This window comes from Aotus nancymaae, unplaced genomic scaffold (genome assembly GCF_030222135.1).
Source record: "Aotus nancymaae isolate 86718 unplaced genomic scaffold, 86718_ANA_hifiasm-v0.15.2.pri h1tg000062l, whole genome shotgun sequence".
Lineage (NCBI taxonomy): Eukaryota > Metazoa > Chordata > Mammalia > Primates > Aotidae > Aotus > Aotus nancymaae.
In genome coordinates, this window is record NW_026988476.1 from 39,163,340 (window position 1) to 39,187,880 (window position 24,541).

Consider the following 24,541-nt stretch of genomic DNA (forward strand, 5'->3'; position numbering starts at 1 on the left):
TGAAAACTGTCGACACAATCTGTAAACACATCAGTTATGATGGTTCTTTCCTAGGAACTTGACAAACCCAGATGAACTCTCTTGTTATGACAGGATCAGTAGTGGGAGAATTTCCTCTCAACATCTCCCTTATTTATCCAATACTCAAGAAATATCCATTGTGTGTCTGTCACACCAACAGGTGATGTGCTCAGCTCTGGGTATACAGTAATTAATAGACATTTCCACCACCTACATGAACGGTACAGTCTAGGAGGTAGAAAGACATTAAATGAGGGACACACAACTAAATTTGTGCATACAAGGGAGATAACAGCTATGATTTCTATTCCATTAGAGAAAATAAAGGGGCCTTAGTTTAAATGGATCAACAGAGGCTCCTCTGACAAAATGATATGTGAGGGAATCTGAGGGAACAATGTTCCAGGCAGGAAAGAGCAAAAGCATAAGGCAGGCAAATGGTGAGACTGGTGAATTCCAGGAGCAGAACCAAGGTCAGTGTAGCTGGGGTGTTGTGAGTAATGAGATTGGAGGAATGGGTCGGACCACCATTGTCCTTGAGGAGATGGAAGGCAGAAAATGGATTTTGAAGAGACAAATGTCCATTAAGGTCTGAAGCAAATGGATTTGGATATCCTCTTGCAAAACATCCTGAACGAGAGGCCAATGGTTACGGTGAGCCTAAGTGTAAATCCCCTCTGAAAAAGCATGGATATCATTCTACATCATTCTTATAAAACCCGGATAATCAAGGGTAAGAAATTTCAAATGTTTATTTTAAAAACTTCAAGTTACTTCTTCTTGTCACTTGAAGATTTTAAAATAAACTTTTGAAATTCAGTAATTTGTTTTTGTGATTAAATCATGTTTTTTAAAATGTGATTGTTTCTGTGGTCTCCCAACTTGTGAGAAAATAGAAATGTAATTTCAACATCCAACTAAAATGAGAACTGTATGTTTTATGAGAAAAACAGCTTCTAAACATAAAGTTAATATAAAAACATGGCACTGGCACTACTGTAACAGCACATAAAACAAATTATGGGCAAGCAAAAGAAAAAAGAGAAAAAGATGCATGGGCATAAAAGCATGTTTTTTTTTAAATTAGAAAGATTAAGTTTACCAAAAATTGCAGGGTTAATTGTGAACACCAGTTTCACACACACACACACACATGCATACACACGTGCATGCAGACACACATACACACAAACATTTAATGCTTGTCACATATCATACCCATAATGACTCTTCCAGATAATTTATTACGCTTACTTATAAACAGATCATATTAAGGACAGTATGAAGAATGTTTTCTATTTGCTTCTTCTTCAGAGAGTGGCCTTTTATTTCAGTTACTACCTTTCAAATAATCTTGGACTACCAAGTAACAGGTCTGAGCTGGAGGTGAAAAAGCTGTTACCACTAAAAAGATGTCCTTGTACATCCCACCACTGTCCTCTCTACAGAAAGAGAATCTAGAGAATTGGAAATGTACCCTCATGACAAAGAGAAGATCACCTAATTATTAACAGTTGGCTCAGTAACCAAAAGACAACAAAATAAAACAGAGGTCACATGCTTGTACCTCCTAAGAGCTACAGATAGTGATAGAGGAAAAATTTTTGTAACTATGTGTGGTGATGCACACCTGTAATCTCAGCTACTTGGAAGGCCAAGGTGAACAACTACTTAAGCTCAGGAGTTCCAGACAAGCTTGGGCAACATACCAATCCTCCCCTCAAAAAATAAAAATAAAAGTTTTATGAACTCTAACTCAGTATCTAATGGCATTGACCACCACTTGCATTAAAAAGGAAATAGACACACAACTCAAGATGGAGGAAGGTCAATGAAGCCTCAAAAAATCATCCCCACCAGAAGAGGTCCTCTGAATGTGAGATTCAGATATGTCACAGATACAGCATTGAATCTCTTGAATAATTCCATAGAAATGTATTGCCAACCAAACTTTAGATCTCACTTTAAAACCTTGAAATTATTAAGTCTTAACAAAATCATAGGCAAGTTTCTCTTTCCCTTACTGGAATTTTCTTCTTCAAATACAAGAAGGAAATAATAGTATAATCATTTATCTTTACATACAACGCACACCCAAAGAAGTGATAAATTGTGAGGTTTCGACTAACGTGGATATTATAGACACCTGGTGCTAATTCTCCACATCTGATAATTTATGTTAAAGTTTCCTGTTTTCACCTCAAAATGTGTAGTTAAAAAGAAAACCCCAGTATTCCTTTAGGATTATTTTCCCCTAACAAGTAGGCAAAATCAGCCAACAATGAAATAGAATTTTTTAAGTTGTAAACCCATCAAGTTAAGATGCTTACACCAATATGGTTACCTGCACACTGACCACAATGACCAAAGATGTGGCCATGGTAACTGCAAAGGACTGGTAGTCAGAAATATGTTGCCCATCTTCTCCAGCCACGTTGTAAAAGGCCCCATAGGGGATGAAGAAAAGGACAAATGAGGTGTAGATTCCATGCAACACACAAATGAAAAATCTACGCTTGTTAAAAAGTAGATTCAGCTGTCCCGGTTCGTAGAGCTGGGGATGATCCATGCTGTTCTGGTCACTCACATCCTGTAAACAGAGTGTAATTTCAGTGGAGAAGGAATAAAAAGAGTCAGAGAGGGCTTGTATTCCCTGTCTTCAGAAATAGCAAATACCTGTTTAAGCATGTCCTAATATGCACTACTCACTGGGCCAGAACAGGACATTATCTTGTTTGCATTACCACAATAAACCAGAAGATAATAAAATGATCTCTACTTTACAGAGAAGGAGCTTGAGTCTCCAAGAGAGATTCATGAGAGGTCACACAGCTCATACATAGCAGAACCAGGGCTTCATCTGAGCCTAGCTATTTGGCTTCAAATTGAAGTTTCTTTCCTACACTCTCCTGCAGGCTGTTAGAAGCATTCATGGTCCCAGAATTCCAGCACATCATGTGCAGACAATGGGCCCCAGAAGTTAATTGCCAAGATAGTGAGTGGTAGTGACCAGGAGATGACAGTAGAGAGCTGTGGAGTCAGAACTGTCAAATCAGTGCTTGTGACTTTGAGGGAGGGGAGCCAGAGGAAGACCAGGGAAAAGGGGAAACTGCGTCTGGGATTCCAGGTAAGGAGGAGGCTGAGACTGAGGGTTGAGGATCATCCCCAGTTACAATTTTAACACCAGTTAACAGGTGTTCAGAACAAAGAATTTAGACAGAATGAGAAGGTGGCACATTTGACACTAACCAGATCCTGAGAGAAACTAGATGCTGCTCAAACCTAATGTGCATACAAATCGTCTGGGAAACAGATTATGATTCAGTAGGGCTGAGGGCCCAAGACTGCATTTCCAGCCAGCTCCAAAATAGTGCTGATAACCACAGTGAGCACCAAAGCCAAATGTCAAAAACCAAAAAGGATGGCAAAATCAACCAACAGGGACATCAGCAGACCATGGGTGGAGGAGAAGCAGCCAAAGTGGAAGCAACACAAGTGGTGAACTCTTGGGGGAAGAGAACATTCCCCTTCCTGCTTGTGGGATGGCCCAGGTCTCTCCAAACAGAGTCCCATGGAAAAACACTAGCATATTCTCTTTAGAAAGTCCTGTTTTGAGATACTTTTGGGTGCTTGTTCCCCTAGTTCAGTGACTGAGGGTTATGTGCACAGGTTTTGAAACAAGACAGTCATGAGCTCAATCCCTGGTAGCAGGTTTAGCTGATGTGTAGTCTTAGACCTGTTACTTCATCCGTCTGAGTCTCAGTTTCCTCATGCCCAGAAATGCAAATAGTAACACCTCCCTCATGGAACCACTGCCATGTTTAAATCAGTATGTAAAGTATTTAGTAGAGTTCTTGCCACATCATAAATGTGCCAGATGCTTCTATAAATAACAATTAATAGAATAATGATAATAACAACAACAGCAGTAATAACGTAGCAATCCCAAAGTTAAGAGGCCTGGTTCCAGGCTTAGCTGCGCCACTTATTGGCTGTGTGGCTTTAGGGAAATGACTCTCCAAGGCTTGGTTTCTGACTTAGAAAATGAGCAGATGTGTGGATGATTGCTGAGGCCTGTCTAGCACAGCGTTCCACAATCCTGTGATCAGTTTAAGGGCCAAGGTTGACAAAGCAGGAAAAGAAAGGACAGACACTCAACTTGATGGTAATAGGAAGCCTTATTATATTATTATATTTTTTTTGAATTGCACAATAACCATCTTTTCCCAGAAACTGCTTTATTTTTATTATTTTACTCCACATTCTAGGCAGCTACAAAGCTCCAAGAAAAGAAACACTTGTAAACATGAGTACTGAGAAATGAATGCGTTTAATTCTTTACATCTAAGGTCTTCAGAAGTTCATTACTTTTTGTAGAATTCCACAAAATATGCCTTTTACAAACTGCCCTTTTTACATATGAGAAGGGAGACTTACAACTGGCTACAAAGCCAGCCGAATGGGAGACTGGAGTGAGCTCATAATGTGAAGATTTATATTTTGCAATAGACGGCTTTGGCCCAGAAAATGAGGCCTAACAAACGGGTTTAACAACAGCCTGGAGAAAATCTGGTCTCCTTAAAAATACTTTTTAAAAAAACAAAGAGCTTTTTTAAACATAAGACACTCTAACTGTGCCATGGAAACTCCACTGGCTAGTCTTTCACTTCCCCACAGGCAGCCAGATTTTTTTCCCCTTTCCAGGAAGTCCCTTCCAAGGCTCTGAGTGTGCCAAGGATCCACAATTTTTGTAATTGATCCTCTTCTTTCTCCCCACTCAAGCACCTTGATGCTGGACAAAAGAAATCTATGCTGTTTCTTTCCATGGCCATGGGGCTTATGGGGCTTTTGGGGCTTCTCGTCCTCCTCTCCCACTGGCAGACCTGTCTGTTGGTCAATGGCTCCTGTTCTGGGCTGTGTGTAACAAGGAAGTCTCACTGCAGATGCTAGCCCCTGTGCACCAACCTAGTTCCATGATTTTCTATCACTGCATGGTTCTTTATAAGCTCTCAGAGGCTAAGGCAGCATTTCCCAGTGTGTGAACCACAGAAACTAGTTCTGAAACATATTAATTAATAAGTCCTATATGAAAACAAAAAAACTACAGTCATAGAAGTTTGGGAAATGCTGGGTTAAAAATGAAGTTAAAGAGACTACTTCCTACAGGACTTCTAGAGCCTTTAGAGCAACGTATGGGATGTGAATCTCTAAGAGGAGAGCAGCCAACCTTTACCAAATAATGCTTTGGGGAAGCTAGGGTACGGGGTGAGGAAGTCACAGTGGACCTGGATGCATTTGTAATCCATGCAACACCAACTAAAACAACTGCATTACTAGGGTTTCTGCTTAGAATTGTGTCTTCTATGTAGAACTCAAAAGAAACTAAAAGGCACAAAAGAGAAATTAAGTTATAAAGATGGAAAAAAAACGTACCTGGTCAAAAATCCCCATGGCTAAAACAGGCAGTGATGTGTAAACAATGTTAAAAAGGGTGATGAACCACTGGTCATAAACAGTCTGAAAAGAAATATAACATACAAGTGAGGAACATCATCCACAGGAGTGAAAATATTCCTGTTTAGGTAGTGAAAATATTCACATTTAGGTTAAATAGCCAGGTTTTCTGAGGTGGGTGGGAGTTGGCTTTTGGAATCAGACAAATATGAGTTCTTTCCTAGACCTGCCTCTTACCAGCTCTGCTGCCTTAATGGGATACTAGACCTCTCTAAACCCCAATTTTTTTATCTCTAAAGTGAAGTATACCCTTCCTGCAGTGTGGCAGTGAAGACAAAATAATACACGCAGTACCCCTAACACAGTGCAGGACACACATGAGGCTCCGGACCTTGAGGGCTGCCATTTCATTGCCCAGGTTTTCAATGGCTTATAATAAGCCCAATTATCTAAGTGGTAAAAAAGGATTCACTAAAATCTTCAGAGAGAAATAGAGTAATGAGCCTGTTATTTCTATCCTGTGTTAAAATGGAGAGGTTTTTGTGGGAGAGTGGTTTAAAGTAAGATGGGCATGAAGCTAGATGCTCACTGTACTGGGCACGAACAAGGAAAACAATAAAAATATCCCCTCATACCTGTATAGAGTAAGTTACACACAACTTCCCTGCATGGGCCTCACTAAAAGTCAATGAGGCATGTAGAGCAGGCGTATATCCCCATTTTGCTAATGAGTACAGACAGACGTGGAAACAGAATCTTTCAGTTACAGAGCTTATTATTGGCAAAAGCAAAAATTAAAGCCCAGGTCTCCAGCTCCTAACCAACGCCCCTTCTATCACTCTATCATTTATTCATTTATTCATTCATTCAATAGTTGTTGATAAACTGCTATGCGCCAGGTATTAGGTTCTAGCCAATAATTCAGCATGATCAATCAAATAAAATCATGAAATTTATATTCTAATGCAGAGAGGGGAAAGAGAATAAACAACATCAAATTTACAGAGAGTAGGACTGAGTAGTAAGTGCTAGAGAGGAAAGGGGATAGGGAATGTGGGAAGGCTGTCATTGTTAATACAGCGATTGAATAAAATCTCACTGAGAAGTGAATTTGAGATAAGATCTGAAGGAAATGGATCTAATATGCAGCTTTCTGAAACAGCTGGGAATGCTGGGACTTGCAACATTCCATACTGCCAGCAGGTCCCATGAAACAACCCTAAGGGAAGAAAGCATCCACTATGCTAAGAGAACAGCAAGGTGGCCCAGTTGGGAAGAGCAGAGTGACCTGTAGGAAGAATAATGGATGTCAGGAAGTAAGAAGAACAATCCTGTGTAGCCAAACATGGCTTATTACATAAGTGAAAGTAGAAGACACTCTTATTGTGCCACAGAAGCATTAGAGGACTTTAAGCAAAGGAGCAACCTGGTCTTATTTACATTTTAACAGGATCACTCTGGATACTATGCAGAAAAGAAACTGAAGGCAATGGTGAAGTAAGTGGAAAAGCTTATGACTCAAAATAACTATTTCTAGTAACAGATTTTAAGTTCTCTGCATGGTAATTCCCCTTTGTTACACTCTGATTCCTTTTATTTTCATCATCTGGTCCGAATTCAGCTTGTAAGGATTTAGAAACAGGGACTATGCCCAATGACATGCTGATAAATGTTTAACAACAGGTTCTTAAAAAAAAAAAAACCTTGATTTGTAGCATTTGCCAATTTACATAGTGTAAATATTCCTCCATGACTGATTTCAAGCAGTGATGCCACTGAATGTGGAATTGAGATATACTCACCATTATACAGTATTTCTACCATACAGATCAATATAACCTCAAGAGCATAAATAGTAAAACATGGGAAAATAATTAGAAAGGGATTAGTTTTGAGTATATTAACTGTCTTGTTTTTAATATCATTTAAATTATAAATTTATATAATATAATTTTTAATAATGGCTATATTTAACCAATGGCTCACAAAATTCCTGAAAATTTAACAGTCAGTGTTTGTGAACCAGTATGGACCAGTTCCAAGGTACCACAGCCTAGATCCATGCTAGGAGCAAAGTGGTGCAAGATAGCAGCAGCCACCCGAAGGATAATGCACTCAGTGTGGCAAGAGAGAACCTGCAGAAGGGCAAGGCAGTAGTCCACTAGTCAGGCATCCATGAGAACAGACTGGAAAAGCTGGCTGGCACTCCCTGGAACCCCCTTGGGTATTTAGCAGATCTGAAACAAGCCTGAATTTATCATACAGGATAGGGGGCACGTGCCATAATAATTGATTTATACTAAACTTTCTGCTGAAGATAATGAAAAAAGCTGAGAAAAAACAAAAGCATCTTCATCAAAGTATCAGTGAACTAACAAGACAGTGGAGAACGATCTGTCAAGATCAAGAAAAGAATTAGAACTGCATAACTATCTCAAGGCCTAGGATAATGTTACCCTCCTCCAGACCTTATGTTTATTTCCTTCTATCAGCTACTGAGGATGTTATGATATTCTCATACCTGATGAAGGCCTGATATTTTCTGGGCTAGTCAAGTGTCCTGCTATGACAGAGTCTGTTACCCCATTGCTGGGCAGCTGCCTTTGGATCCCAGCCCAGAATAGGAAGGGTTTCACCATGATCTCTACCCATCATGGGCACTGAAACTTCTCCCTTCAGCCCAGGAAACTACTGAAGGCACAGCTCACTCTGTCAGTTGCCTCCTGTAGATTATCAACACTCCCTGGTTCAGAGCAGTGCAACTGTACAGGGTGCCAGCCCAGAACAGCAGTTGTGACAGGGTCCCAGTCTCCAACTCCTATCTACCCTCAGAAGTCCACCAAAACTGCAGCTCAGCCTCTGTATCTTCCTTTCGGTGAGTGAATGTGTCCAACTCTACTTCTAGATACATATGCCCACAAAATGTCTATCTTTGTGCAGGGGGATAAACATAAAAATACTCATAGCAGCATTGGTCATAGTAGTCCCCGAACAAAAACAACCAAAACATCCTTCAAGTGTGGGATAAAGAAAGACATTGTCATATACTGATATAACAGAATACTACAGAATAATGAAAAGCAAGGAATTATAACTATATCCAAAAACACGAATTAAAAACACATATAATATTGAGCAAAAGAAGCTATATACAAAGGCATAATTACATTTAAAAATAGTGCAAAAGTATGAAAACTTATTCCTATGTTGTTTAGAAACTCCTACTCATATGGTAAAATTATAAAACAGAAAAACAGTAACTATAAAATGGCAGGGTAATGGTTACTTCTAGAGGATCGGAAAAGAGGTCTGATGAAGAAAAGTAAGGGAGCTCTTTGATGTTTAGAAATGTTATATTTCTCGCACTGGATCATGGTACATGGGTGTTCATTTCATAACAATTTAAGCTGACATTTATAAACTTTTTAATCGATTTGTTAAACTTTACAAATGATTAAAAAAATTAAAAATTTAACATGTGACCTTCTTTTATACTTATAGCCCAGTGAGACTTTAGAGAGTAGGATATCAAAACTCCTGATGCTCAAGCCACACCCCAGACCAATTAAATCAGTATCTCTGGGAGAAAGATCTAAGTTTTGGTCACTTTAAATTTTTCCCAGTTAATTCCAACGTGAAGCCAAGAATGGAAATTACACTCGCTTCATTTTTTTTTTAAGCAGAGCAGCTAACACAAATCTTCAACTCATTGATGATGGTATCTGACTTTCATTCCTCAAAGGTATCAATTCATTTCACAATTGCAGTATAGAAAATAAGAGGCAGAAAGCAGCTGAACTGGGGCTTTGTAGCTCAGAGCAGAGCCTGGTACTATCAAATCACTTCATCCTCCACCTCTTCTACCACCCAGCTTCCACTCACTAAGAAAAGACAGTTTCAGGTATTAAGAAGAGAAAAAGAATCTGAGAAATTATGGCATATTCAACTGTGAACAGCTGAGAATCTGGCAGAGAGTACCCTCCTCATCACAAACTGGCTAGCATTACAAGCTACACTTATTCAACAACTATTAGCATTTGTCAACTGGCACTCAGATTTGAAGCTTCATTTCATAACAGCAGCAAGAGAAGACAGGAAGGAAAAATCAGAATAAGGTTTCAATGAGTTTCTGCAATTTCTCAGAAGAGTTTTACTGCCACTTAGTATCACAATAACAAAAAGAAAGAAAAATAGTTTATATTTACTAAATATCTACTCTGTACCATTTTAAGTGCTTTACATATATCAGCTCATAAAGTTTTAACAACCCCATGAGGTAGGTACTATTAACAGTTCCCAGTTTATAAGTGGGGAAACTGAGGCCTATCAAGGTTAGGAGATTGCTCAATGTCATACTTTAAATACAAAGGTTTTCTCCATATTGTGCTTATTTCACATTGCATGCCTGTGTCAAAACATCTCATGTACCCAATAAATACATACACCTACTATGTACCCACAAAAAATATTTTTTATATTATATTTTTTAAAAAAACCCAAAGGGAAAAAAAGATTTTCTTAGTATAGTTCAGAATCTTCTAGCGGATCCATAATGTCAAAACTATTTTCACAATAATACTAAAAAGTTATATATTTGCCCTTTCACCCCATTCTCTCATGAGTGTATATATGTGATATCACAGCTGGCTGAATGCAGAATAGGAGAAGCCAGCTGACTTCTATTATGTTAACTAGTTTTACAAAAGTGTAAAACAATGGCATTCTTCTCATTAACTTGTTTTTGTTTCGGAAAATATAATCTTTTTCTTAAAAATATGTTACTTTTGTAAACGTGTCATGGGTTATTTTTTAACAAATTAATAAAAGAGTATTTAGAATTTTTTTCTTCATTTTCATTCCTAAGATGATAAATATTGATAGTGGGGTCCTGAGATCATAAAGTTTGAGAACTGCCAGCCAAGCAAGTGTCAGAGTGAAGTCCAAGCCTATGGACCTTAGTGCCCACACACTGACCACTGCAAGAAACCACCTATCTCAATCAGTGTTGTCATTTGGAAAGCTTCCTTGGCGTGGCATGGTGGCTTACACCTATAATCCCAGCACTTTGGGAGGTTGAGGCTGGTGAATCCCTTGGGCTCAGGAGTTCAAGACCAATCTTGGCAACATGGTGAAACCCTGTCTCTACCAAAAATACAAAAAATTAGCTGGTTGTAGTGGCATGCACCTGTGGTCCCAGCTACTCTGGAGGCTGAGGCAGGAGAATTGCTTGAACCTGGAAGGCAGAGGCTGCAGTGGGCTGAGATTGCATGACTGCACTCCAGACTGGCGACAGAAGTGAAACCCAGGAAGAAGAAAAGGAAAGGAAAGGAAAGGGAAATGGAAGAAAGGAAAGGGAAGGAAGGAAAGGAAAGAAAGGAAATGAAGAAGGGAGGGAGGAGGGAAGGAAGGAGGGAAGGAGGGAAGAAGGGAGGGAGGGAAGGAGGGAGGGAGGGAAGGAGGGAGGGAGGGACAGAGGGAAGGAAGGAAGGAGGGAGGGAGAGACAGAGGGAAGTGGGGAAGGAGGGAGGGAGGGAGGGAGAGAGAAAGGAAAAGAAAGAGAAAGTTAGTTTCCTTGAAGGCTTTTTCCCTCATTTTGTTTAACATAATTGAGAGCATATAATAAACACAATTTTACATGCTATTTTTTGGCACTTAAAACAGGGGTCCCCAAACTAAAACAGTCCATAGTCTGTTATCAGCCAGGCTGTGCAGCAGGTGAGTGGCAGGCAAGCAAGCCTGAGCTCCACCTCCTGTCAGATGAGCAGCCGTGTAAGATTCTCACAGAAGCATGAACCCTATTGTGAACTGTGCATGCCAGTTCTATACCTGATGCTCTGAGGTGGAACACTGGCTGTGCCTTCTATGCTTTCTGTGCCTAATAATCTGAGGTGAAACAGTTTTATCCTAAAACCATCCCTGCTGGTCTGTGGAAAATTGTCTTCCATGAAACCATCCCTGGTACCAAAACGGTTGGGGACTACTGATTTAAAATAACAACATTATCATTGACCTGGATTAAAACCCTCTAATGGCTTTCCATTTTACTTGGAATAAATCCAGACTCCCTATTCATCATGGCCTAAGAGCCCTTCCTGGTACCCTGCATGCCTGCCCGCCTCTTTGACTTCACCTCACAACACTCTTACGCTCCCTCACTGATCTGGGGCTTCACTGATGGGCTTTCTCCAACTTATCCAACTCATTCCTGACTCAGGACATTTGCACTGGCTGTGCCCTCTGCCTGGAACACTTTAATCCAAGGTATTCATATGGAAGTTTCCTCTGAACACTCAGGTCACAGCTCCAGTGTCATCTCATCCTCTCAATGAGACCTTTTACATTACCCAGTTCTTTCTTAACAATTCTGATATTATCTTACTCATTTTTTTTAATTATCTGTCTTCATCCCACTAGAATATAATCTCCATGAAAAATAAATTTTCTCACAACTATAATTTTAATGCCCAGAGCAGGATCTAGCCATTGGTAGATACTCTAATATTTGTTGACTATAGGTTGACTCTAAAAATACTTGAATTATTTTACAACTTTTTAGTAAATGCTACATATTTAATCTTCTACTAGGCATTTCCCCACGGATGTACCACAGATTCCTCAAACTTAATATATTAAGACCTGAGCTCATCCTCATACTACCTTAACCAGATGCACCTCCTGTGTTCCCTATACCAGTATCTGATACCATCACATCCACCCCAGCATCCAAGTCAGAAATCTGAGATTTCTCCCTCTCTCAAACACCCTGTATGAAATCACTCCCCAAATGCCTGTTGGCTTGTGTTCCTGCCCAAGCTATTCTTCACTTCTGGAACTTTCCTCCTGTTTTCCCCTCTGCTGGGATGCCCGTCCTCTTACTTCTCATCTGCTTCAATATGTTTGATCCTGGAAGGGTAAGCAAGCGGGAAGGGGGGTGGGCAGGTCTTCCAGGAACGCTTTCTGAGCCTTGGCCACTCCCTACCTCCATGAATGGCTTCCGGGGCACTCACTGGTAGTTCCATGATGCCCATACCTCACTGCTTCTTAACTATTGACTTACAATTACTTATATGCTGGTTCCTAGCCCCATCTCACTAGATTGTGAGCTCCTTGACAGAGGATAATCTTACTCATGTATGGGGCCCAAGAACCAAACTCAGTGCCTGCTCAATAAAAAGAAGCTGGTGTCTTCAGGGTAAGGGAGTCAGCAGACAGAACTGTGTGAACTTGAATAGGCTACTTAATCTCTCTGAGTCTTGGTTTCCTTGGCTATAAATGAGGCTTACAGGGAGGCTATGAGTATTTAATGGCATGAGGTAAATCCCACCACAGCATCTGAAAGATAGTGCTCAATAAGTGGGCACCATCTTACAGAAGGAAGAAAGGAGGGAGGATGGGAGGAGCATGCAAGGATCCAAGCTGCAAGTGATGTGTTTAATGAGTAAAGAAAAAAGTACATTTTCATGCTAAGTATGTTTTTATGAAAATAGAACTCTTTATTGAGACAACCATAGAAATTTATTTCTATAATAAACTATGGTAGCCATGAGATCAATATAACATCAGAACAAGATTTAAAGAAGAAATGAGTACCTTGGTACAATTACTTTCTTCATGAATACTTAATTATATCAATCACTGTTCTAATTATGGCTTTTATCTCAGGCTCTACCAAAATGTGTTAACCTGAGTTCTTTACCTTAGCAACTATTTTTGCCAGTTACGCACATCGGCTTAGCACAGTTTAGACTTCAGGGTCTTTCACAGAAAGGAATTAAGGCTGCAGGCAGTATTTCTTCTACAACAGGTTTCTGTTGAAAAATCTTGCAAGAGATCTCCAGCTACTCAAATAGTTATTCTAGTAAATGCTCTACTTCTTGCAGTCCTTAGATCCCCTTGGAAACACTTTAAGGCCCCCTTCTGGTGACTAGGACTGGCTGAGAGGGGCACAGGAGCCCAGATCAACATCCCTGTTTCTCCCCTTCCGAGCATGCTCAGGCACCCTACCGCTTCTTCTTCTCTCCCAACCCTCCCAACACAGGTTGACAGATGCCCTGAGGAGAGAGGTAGGTGGGGGCTGAGAGGTGATGGCTCTTTTCAGGTTTCTAGGCTGACACTCTGATGTTGGGTGACTCAAATTGTTTATCTAAAAGGAGTCCCACAAAAAACTATTTTCCCTAGGGCACCTGTACTCACAGGGGAAGCCATGTCACCGCTACCTACAAAATATTTGTTCCCTATCTCCAATATTCCGAAGAGACAAAAGCCATGCTATTACAAGATGTCACAAGTCTGTTTAAAACCCTGTGTCTCTTTACAGATCAGAAAAAAAAAAAAAAGGAAGAGAGTTCATTTTTCCAACTTCACTGTTTTTCTATTTAAGGAAAGCTTCTCCTTGATCCCTTCTTTATGGGAGCAATTTATCAGCCTTATCTACCATTTTTTATAGAGTTAAAAAATACTCCAGCTACAAATTACAATCTAAAAACAGCTCGGGAAACACAAAACCTATGATTTACAGAATGACACATTTGAATAAACCTTAATAAAGTTCTTAAACAGCTACAAAGGGCTTTCTACTCTAAGACCGCGGGCTGAGCTCCTTTTTCAAATAACGAGATGAACTACCTCCCTCTTTGGAGATGTGTATCCCCCTTTTCCTAAGTGTTGCAGAGGAAAGCTATCTAGTGACCTTTTGGGGGCCTTAAAAAACATTTGTAATTTAAAGAAAACACATTGTGGAACAAATATGAGGTACTCAGCCTCAGCACATCTGTTATTGATTTGTGTAATTAGTAAAACCCCACTCACGGCATCCAGGAGGAGTGACCCTGGCCTGAGCACCCGCCCAGTCCTGGACTTTCCACAGAGCACATCTGGAAGGTGAGGGGGAGCAGAGCTGCCATGCCAGGTGGAGATGTGCTCAGGGGTAACCAGATCCATGAAGTCATCAAAGCCTTAAGATGAGTCGCACTCTTTCACGTCACTTTCCAAACTTTTTGTTGTTTTATTATACTGTTTGACAGAACTAAAGTTTTTCCAGTCTTGACAAGATAATTGCTTCCATATCACAGCAGAATTGAAGAAAACGAATACACAACCTTGTATCTCACTGACAATGATAAATTGTCATCAGATGATATCACTTCACAAGTACACAGTACCAGTAGTTGCATAGTTTTAAGTATGATTTTTAAAATAGGACCTCAACCAAGTTTTTTTTATTATTATTATTTAGCTATATTTTTGGTGGGGGACAGCTCCTTTTTATGAAAAGTCCTGAGGGCATACGGTGCTTTTAAAATAAGTTACAGGTATAAATAGTGAATCCAAACCCACAGTGAACTCCACAAAAATCATGTGGGTTTCAATAATAGATTGGGATAAGGCATGTCCTTAAAGAGGATCCATGATTCAGTTTAGAGACTTAGTCTCCTTTATCCAAATCTCTCTGGTCCAGAAATCTGGCTGGAAATCTCATTAGAACAAATTATATTTAATTTGTTTCTCAGTGGCAGTTGAGTTGGAGTGTTTGCCAGCAGAAGGTGTCCTCAAGCTTCCAGATGATTCTAAAAAACAGTTTGCCTAGGGACAGGCTTGTCCCTCCCATGGCTCTAAGCTATGACACGCCCCACAAGACATGAGGTCTCTTTCAATAGAGAGCTAATTTCCTCCACATAGTCATGTCAGACTGAGTGTTTCCGGATGTTTTTCCTTTAGATTCCAAATAAAGCAAACATTTGCTGATTAGGAGCTGAGGGAAGACAGTTTAAAAAAAAAGAGGATATAGCCATTAACTTTTCCAAGTTAATGACAACCCAAGAGGTCACTTATCATCAGGTAGAGTAGGCAGAGCAATGAATTGGGAGCCAGAAGACTTGGTTCTGGCCCTAGCCTTGTCTACCACTGATCTGAGTCAGCTCCTGGGGGATCAGGCTCCTCTGTAAAATGAGGGACTGGGCTCAGTATCTCTGAAATTCTCTGCCAGAGTAAAGATTCTAGGTTTCAACAAGATATATACTTTTTGTTCTTTGTTCCCACTGCTTCTCCCAGGAAATTCCATCTACCATAGGAAACAAAAGAAAGTCTGGTCCGTCCCAGCAGGTTCTTTTCGCTGTACATCCAAAGCCAATTACAACATAAGTAAAGCACTGACGTTCACCAGAGGACAGTCCATAAACCAAGTACAACCCAGCCTACAACACATCATCATCCATCACAGATGTCCTAAGTACCACCATCTACAGGCAGTGATGCTCCCACCCAACAGCCCTCTTGAAGCCTTGCATACCACAGCTGGATTTGCCTACACATGTGCCCCAGCCCATCTACCAGGATGGGGCATTGGCTGCAATCTACTGGAGCTATCATCAGAGAATAATTGACTGGATAAGATTCACCAGGCCCCAAAGATAGGCTGATGTAGTAAAGAAATAGCAGATGTCACTTCATTAAGTAATTAAACTGGTGTTTTAGAAAGACAACATTCTGTCTAAAAAAACCACTGTCTGTTTACATTTGGTCAGATGCTTTCAAATGAAGAAAAGATTACTTCTAAACAATCTGTTGAGAGGTACAGGGAAGAATATTTAGGTGCTTATGAATCATGCTGGGATTTGACAGGGTTGGCCCCAAGACATGGCTTATCCATAGTAAATGTATTTCAAAAGAAATTTTTGGTAGAGAAATAAGAGAAAGGAGATTATGGGGTTATTCAACATTTGTTTCACATTTACAAAAATAAAATCTTTCCCAGACTGTAGGTTCTTTGAGGGCAGGAACAGCAACCCTTTGATTCACTCTGTTATTCCTAGGGGACCATCAGAGCACCTGGCCCTAAACTGGCATCCGGTTTATTGTTGATAAATGAACAAGCATTCAGACTATAGGTTCTGCATTAGAGAATATGTGTGTGAGTCTCACTCCTGTTGAGACTGGACAGAGACAGTGATAGACGATTAGGTCTACTCGGGAATGGTCTCTAAAGAGATGCCTGCTATTACCAAATATGCCAGGCCTTGGAGTTTTTATTACAGTTGGCTCCATTTCACTATGGAGCTTTCAGTTCCATTAAAGCAGTTTAGGAGAGGGGCAGCAGAGAGTGGGAAGACCTCAGGCAGCTGGCTTTCTTTAAAAGACTCGATGTAAGTATCTATCTAAGGGGCTTTAGGGGGTAAGAAAGCCTCATCACCCGACACATGGTGTTTGAGGTCAAAGCCAGTGTCGGGTGATCTTAAGGGAGGTGGGAGAATATGACAGTGAAATTATCCCCCATTCAAAAATTCTCATTCTCTGTAGACTAATGTTCTTACAAATATGTTGTTTTCTTTTCACTTGCCTCATTTACAGCATATTGTTCTTAGAAAAACAGGACTAAAAAAAAAGCCAAAACATTTTTCAGTTAAACCTGTTGCTAATCAGGCCCTTCCAGTGAAAAACAGGGCATAGAAAAGAGACAATCCCTGCCAATCCCAATTCCAAATCAAGTCACCTTCACAGTCAGTCTTCAGTACTGCTAACATGCCAGGTCACTCACATGACAGGTGAGGGTGGGGAACACTGGTGTTTTCATCATTACAGTGGTAGAACACCTGCTCTAGAACAGGCTTCTTGCTGTACACAATGCTGCTAAGTAAGTTCCCCCTTCAGTGCCATGCAGTTTTTAAAAGGTATCTCTGAATGAGTTGGTATTAAATGGAATTTTAGAAATTAGAAGATTTTAGCTAATTACAGGTCAGCTGGAAGGTGTTTGAGGGGAGAGATTTCCTCCTTTTATTCCACAATCTCACACCCTCCTATAAATTAGGCCCCAAATCCCTGAAGTGAGCTAGAATTTCAGGCCTTCAGATCTCCACTTAATTTTTAAAATATTCATACACTTGCTTGCAGACTAATTGCACCTTCTAAGTCATCTCAGATTCTCCTAAGTCATCCCAGATCCTCACATATTTCTCCTTTCCACATGCTCTCATACTACCTTTAAATACTTTTTTTTTAATTGAGATGGAGTCTTGCTCTGCCACCCAGGCTGGAGTGCAGTGGCATGATCTCAGCTTACTGCAACCTCCACCTCCCAGGTTCAAGTGATTCTCCTCCTTGGCATCCTGAGTAGCTGGGATTACAGGCAGACTCCACCATAGTTGGCTATTTTTTCTATTTTTTAGTAGAGATGAGGTTTCACTACGTTGATCAGGCAGGTCTCAAATTCCTGACCTCAAATGATCTGCACACCTTGGCCTCCCAAAGTGCTAGGATTGCAGACGTGAGCCACTGCACCTGACTAAATACAACATTTCTATTAGACTTACTTATGTACTTCTTTATTTCCCAATGAGAAAACCAGTTCTTGGTGGGCAAGGATTTGTCCTATTCATTATTTTGTCTTCTCTACCCAAGATGGCAAGCAAGTCTTTCTACTAGCAAGCTGACAATGTCATGTGACTCACAGATAAGGAAGAAATAAATTATTAAATTAAAAACAACATCTTGGGCCAGGCACGGTGGCTCATGCCTGTAATCCCAACACTTTGGGAGGCTGAGGCAGGTGGATCATGAGGTCAGGAGATTGAGACCATCCTGGCCAACATGGTGAAAACCTGTCTCTACTGAAAAAAAAAAAAAAAAAACAAAAATTAGCTGGGCCTGGTGGTACATGCCTGTAGTTCCAGCTACTCAGGAGGCTGAGGCAGGAGAATCATTTGAACCCAGGAGGCGGAGACTGCAGTGAGCAGAGATTGTACCACTGCACTCCAGACTGGCAAGACAGCAAGACTCTGTCAAAATAAAAAAAAATCTTTAATATATATATAGACTCAGAATAGTTAAATAATTTATAATGAATCTGTGTTTCAGAATGTCATTAAGAAAACAATATGTTTGAAGAATGTAAATCAAGAGAACTTTCTCAAAGTGTGACAAGTTGTGTTTTTAATAAGAAAGCTATAAAAGAACATGATTTTAGTAGTATAAAAGTTGAGATATATTCATATATAAATATTTTGATAATCTGAAAAAAAAACATTGAGGATAATTGAAAAGACTTTGCAGAAGTTTAAATGTAAATCCTTCCTTTGGTATATAAAACTGGGCTATTTTGTCCCTTGGACTAGAATTAATTATTAAAATGGAAGTTTTTGTAAAAGGAGAAATATAAATAGGCTGTTCCTATGGGGACAACATTCTTGGCATCATTTTGTTCTTTGTACATCTTATTGTTTTCAAAACACCAGAAATGGGATAAATAGCAAGGCAATGTCAAGTTTTGAAAGTGTTGCTATAGAAGCATCTATTCCAGAATTTCCAAGGTGAGTTCCATATGGCATCTGTTCCACAGGACATTATGTGTGTTGCTTAGAAAAAGCAGGTTCCATGCCAAATGAGTTTGGCTAATAATACTAAATCTCATTGACTCTAAAACAGAATTGATTGTAAGAAATACCATTATCAATTCCAAAATTTGACCAAATAGGGAATCTAACATTCCCATAAAGCTAGGTTAACAAAGAGCTACATCCTCAGTGTAAAAGACAAATCTTCATGCAGAAAGGGACTGCAAGGAAACTAGCCTATGTCAACTTTGCACTAACTAAAGGGAGAGACAAAATCTCTCTTGAAAACATGAGCCACAAGCTGGTATTCACCAGAATTTGCAGTCTGAACTCAAAAAATCTTTGGAAAGAGAAAGATCTTAGGTTGGCAGCAGCACCCACAGGGAACTGGCACAAGTTACACAAATGCTCTCTGGTAAAAAGTGACTTCAATATAGATCAAGGGGTATTGTAATATACTTTTGATTGTAAAGACATATCCAAGTTTTAGAGATCTCAGATGTGAAAATACATATATATATATATATCTTGGAGTCAAATATAGCAGTGTTTCTTTGCAGTTGGACTTGTCAGAGCCTTTAATAGACTAATGTGAATTGCAAATTTTTAAGCCTGAAGAGAGAAGATGGGAAGGTGAGAGTGAGAGGAAATGGAATTTACTGGACAGTCAAACTCCCAAATATTATTATTTAGAAAATATCAAATAAAGAGCTAATATAGACAAAGAGGTGGAAACAACCCAAATGTCCACAGATAGATACCTGGATAAACAAAATGTAGTGTATACATACAATGTAATGCAATTCAGCCTTAAAAAGAAGGGAAATACTGTCACATGCTACAACATGGATGAATCTTGAGGACATTATGCTAAGTGAAATAAGCATGTCACAAAAAGACAAATACTGTATGATTCCATTTATATGAGGTAGCTAAAGTAGTAAAACTCATAGAAAAAGCAAGTAGAATGGTGGTTGCCAGGGACTTGGGGGAAATGGAGAGTTGTTATTCAGGGGATATAAAGTTTCAGTTGCACAGAATGAAAAAGTTTTAGAGACCTGTTATACAACAATATGTATATACTTAGCACTACTGAACTCTATACTTAAAAATAGTTAACTTGGTATATTTTCTGTTATGTGTTTTTTTTTACCATAATTAAGCTAATATAGACCATGATTGTAAATCCTACTTCATATGGTTATTGTAACTATTGAACTAATGCAGGTAAAACATTTAGACAAAGCCCAAAACATAGTAACTACTATTTAAATGTTAGCTATAACTTGTTTTTATCCCTATTTGTTAGTGTCAGCAATATCATGATTCTACAAAGAAGCTGACCCCACTGCAATGATGTCACTACATGGGTCCTGTTACTGATTTGCTGTCCTCTCCTCTCCAATAGGTAATAAGCAATTACTACTCATTACCCTCCTGGAAAGTCTATCTACTTCTCTGACAAGTCTGGAAATAAAACTTTAAAACTTCCACAACATGAATAGCTAATACAAGTTGTGAGATCACACTTTGCCATGCCCATCAAGAGCACACTTCTTAGATATTCATTCCCATACTCAGGACATAAGGTCCAGGAGGCATCATGACCTGACACATAGCAAAGTCTTAGTGAATATTTATTAAATGAATGAAATCCTTAGTGGGACCTAAGGACCCTTTCCAATATAAGCTTGGATCCCAATTTGATGAGGTCATCATAGAAATTGGGACAAAGTAGATAGCAGCCCAGGACACCTGCTCAGAGGTCCAATTATTTTTATATGGTGATTGTTGCTCTGCCTAAAAAAAATGTATCCTGCCCTATTTAAATCAGCCAAGAACCAGCCAAAAGACCTGGAAAATCTACTCTGTGTCTTTCCTAGAATGAAAGGATGTATAAATAAGAGATGTATCACCTATAGCACAGTTAACTATTGTATTATATTAATATTAACACAACTGAGAAAAAAGCATTCTACATTCCAAAATCAGTTCCATAACCACATTTAGATCTTAAGACCCGGAGCCCCTTTGTCACGATGATAGTCAGGCCGCACACATTTACACAGACCAGATCCAGAGCCTACAGAGATGGCCCCTGGGGTGGCTAAATTGGCAACTGTGTGAATGACTGTGGGCACACTGGAATGGCTCTCTTTGCTGCACCTGTCTCAAGCATGGGAAAGGGCTATAGAAACACCACACAACATGAAATGACTAGAAGGCCTTTTATATGGCAGGTAACATTCAAGATTTTATTACAGATGTACCGATGAGTTAGATGTACTTCTTTTCCTCAAGAAGCTAATGGTTAAGCTAGGTAAGATGATAACAGATTGGCTAAACTAGGGAAAGAAATCCTGTATCCTGAACAGACATCCCGTTTCCACCTGACCCTGTCTTTGTGCAGGTATAATATGCTTCATGGACAGAGGCCTGGCAAGAGGGCCAAAAGGATTTTAAGTCCTCTGGAAACATTCAATTGGGAGAGATCGGCTGTTTGCTTAACTGGACCCTCTGCTTTAGAAAAGATGAATAGGGTCCAATGTTGTTAACAAAACAAAAAGTCAGCAGATGGGACTTTACTCTGGTCTGGGTTCAAGGAAGCATAACTTGGGATATTCTCCTAGGTTTTCTAGGTCAGTGGTTCTCAAAGTATAGTTCTAAAGGCTAGAGCCCAGCGGACAACGTAAAAAACAAAAGGGAAAGAAAGGGACACAGAAAAGAAACATGCTAAGTTAAATCAAACATTTCAGAAACCTAATCACAGACAGGCGGTGTGCCTTACAGCTGGGTTCAACCATCAGATACTCATGTCTTTGGAGCAATTATTGTTCTCCCTTGCTGTTTTCTTTTAAAATGTAAATACTGGTGAAAGAATAAAAATTCTAATTGCTTCATCTGGTTCTGACCAATTTTATCAGATCCCAGAAAATAACCTAAATGTAGAGGTTAGAAGTTATTAAACATTAGTTCCAACTTCACGGTTTTAACAGACAACTTAGCAGAACAGTTGCCCATTCAAGCTTAGTGTGTCTGCAAATACAAATCATTGACTACTCTTCTGTGTTCTAAGAGATTTAAATGAGGGCTTGTCCCTTCATGGTCTTGAGATTATTCAGCCTTAAGCCTTTGGAATTTGAAAATTAAATCTCTTAGAAATACCCCTTAGCAGATGGTCTTGCTTTGTTCTTACGTGGAAGGAAAATCAACAGACTAAGAAGGCACAGGCCACATTCCCATGCTTGTCTTTGTTGGACGGAGGAGGAATTATGAGTATGTAAACATCCCTAGCCCCATGACTACTCTGAAGTAGCACTAAGGTAACTTCTATTTCTGAGTAGCTAAAATCAAGACTCTGCTGTACTTCAACTGTCAAGAGATTAACAACAAAAAAGGCAAAAATATCAACATACTCTACTCTCAGCTTGGGGCATGTTATTCTAAAAAGAGAAAATTAGGAATGCGAACAGGTGTGCCTCACTTTAAGAAATCTCAACTTCCCAGAAAAAGGGGAAAATGTTGAAAATGTATTTTCACTGTAGAAAGGATTCACTATCTCCCTTGGCACATTTAAGAGAACAGAAGATGCCAAGATTTCATTTATACTCAGTCTTTTTGGAATAAAATTATTTTTTAAAAATTACCTTCATGCATATAATTGATTAAACCCAAAGAAGGGAAGAACAATTGAATAAATCTGAGAGTTATGGTTACCATTTCATTCTCAAGGACAATCTTTTTCTTATATTGTTGTTGTTCAGAATCTCAATGCCATATCTACATTTAAGTTTTTGATAAAAAATTTTTTTATTTACAAGTATATTTAAATGATATACACATTACATTTCACAGTTGATTGATTGGCTCAAAACTTTTCTGATATCGAAGATGTGGGGTTAAATAAATGTCCTTTAAAATGGATATGAAGTGATATAAAAATAAAATCCTAATTTATAAATTTGCTAATTTTTCTTTCTTGCTACAGCATTATCTATGTATCAACTTTTAGCTGATGAACTGCTGTCTAAACAGCTTTGAAGTCAGAGTACCAATTACTTCTCCCTGATATAAAACACATTTACCCTCAGCCCAGATGCATTCATGTATTGGATAAGAAACCATCTCCCTACTAAAGATACCTCAACATTTCTTATTAGTGATTTACAGATTTCTGTTCTAAATTAAAACTCTACAACAAACTTACCTGTCATCATACCAAAAACATTTCAACAAAAACTAACATATGCATGGAAGGAGTACTCACTGGTTGACTATCTAAATAAGAAAATAAATAAAATTCTAGCTGGATATATATTCTTCTTGGGTTCAAAGCTCAAGTTAACTATCAATTACATAATTGTAATACTGTCACTTGAATCAGCCATTAAAAAATGCTCTCAATTTATTAGTAAAGAGCTATGAAGAAGAATCATTTGTAATCCAGAAGATGATAGAAAAAAAAAAAGGAAACATGCTTTTTACCAACCTGGGCTGAGAAACCACAGAAGAAACCAAACCAGAAATGCACAAGGGTAAATGCAAAATTCTTATAGAAGAAATAGCATAAGAATTTGCACATTCGGAAATAAGACCACCTTCCATGAACAAGGAGAAGCCTTTGGAGATATCTAAACTGTGCAAATGAATAGTCGCTGGCTAAGACTGCTTGCAATCCTTCCTGGCCGCTGATGCCAACACCAATGTGAGCACCTACAAAGGAAAGAGCAACACTGTCACTCCCAAAACAAAGCCACTATCTCTTTCAGAAACTTGTCATTCCTCTTTTATTTATGGAAAACGTACAGCCATTGCAATTGTAATTCTTCACATATATTATCTCATGAAACACTCATGATAGTTAGGTATTTATCCTAGTTTTACAAAAGAGGAAGTCAGGCTCAGAAAAGTTCAGTGACATACATAAGGTTTTACAATTTGGAAGTGACAAAGATGGGGTTAAAGTCACATGTTACAAATGTGGGTCTGGTATTCTTTCCTCTACACTGTAGCTATTTACTTCCTCAAATAGTATAAGGTGAATGATTTCCTTTTCTAGCCTAAAAATACATAAATGGTTTATTTAAAGACAAAGAAACTTTGTTATAAATGCTAATAATGATGGTAGCATTGGACTCAGAAGTATTCATTTTAGAATCACTGGCAAATTGAATTTTAATGCAATCTAGTGATTATATATTGCCAAATGCTGAAACCGTATCCTCTTACTTTTAATCATGCTGACATCATTGGCTCCATCACCAATGGCCAAAGTAACAGCATTTCTGTACTTCTTCACCAGCTCTACCACTTGGGCTTTCTGGAGTGGAGTGACTCTGCAGCAAACCACAGTCTTACACATGCAAGCAAGTTCTAGGAGATCATTCTTGACATCACTTTCTAGGGCATGAGCCTGTGTGATTAAAAAAAAGTTAAAAAAGAACAGGAAACAATAAATGAGAGTTGAGAAACAAGACATTAAGAGGAAACAATACAAATGTCTTGTTTCTCAACTAATTTGTTTGCTAAACCATTTCATTAACTTCAAAAAGTCATTGTTGATTCAGGATCACACAAACTACAAAAACTAAAGAAATAAGTATTGAACCCTACTAAGTGAATTTTAAAATACTACTAAGGAATGTTAAAAAATAAAAGGAACTGTCTTTTATATGTCCCCCTTGATATCATGCTGTACTGGAGAGAGACAGAGTTAAATGCTGGAGAAGTTCTAAAAACCA

At 39.0% G+C, this 24,541-nt stretch overlaps 1 protein-coding gene across 16 annotated transcripts in view; it reads right to left on the bottom strand.

Annotated features, from left to right (window-relative positions):
• ATP8B4 (ATPase phospholipid transporting 8B4 (putative)) overlaps positions 1–24,541 on the bottom strand; it is a 397,582-nt gene that overhangs the window by 144,246 nt on the left and 228,795 nt on the right. For 15 of the 16 annotated variants that reach the window (XR_001105656.2, XR_001105657.2, XM_012442214.3 and 12 more), the window contains 4 exons: positions 24,030–24,213; positions 23,290–23,513; positions 5,455–5,538; positions 2,366–2,611 (listed from right to left, as the gene is read on the bottom strand). Coding sequence is in view for 14 of the 16 variants with exons in the window: in XM_012442214.3 (XP_012297637.1) it covers positions 2,366–2,611; positions 5,455–5,538; positions 23,290–23,513; positions 24,030–24,213 (738 nt within the window). In the remaining 2 variants the exon portion in view is untranslated. Of the gene's footprint in view, positions 1–2,351; positions 2,612–5,454; positions 5,539–23,289; positions 23,514–24,029; positions 24,214–24,541 lie in introns of all 16 variants that reach the window. The other variant, XM_012442233.2, reaches the window with a different exon arrangement.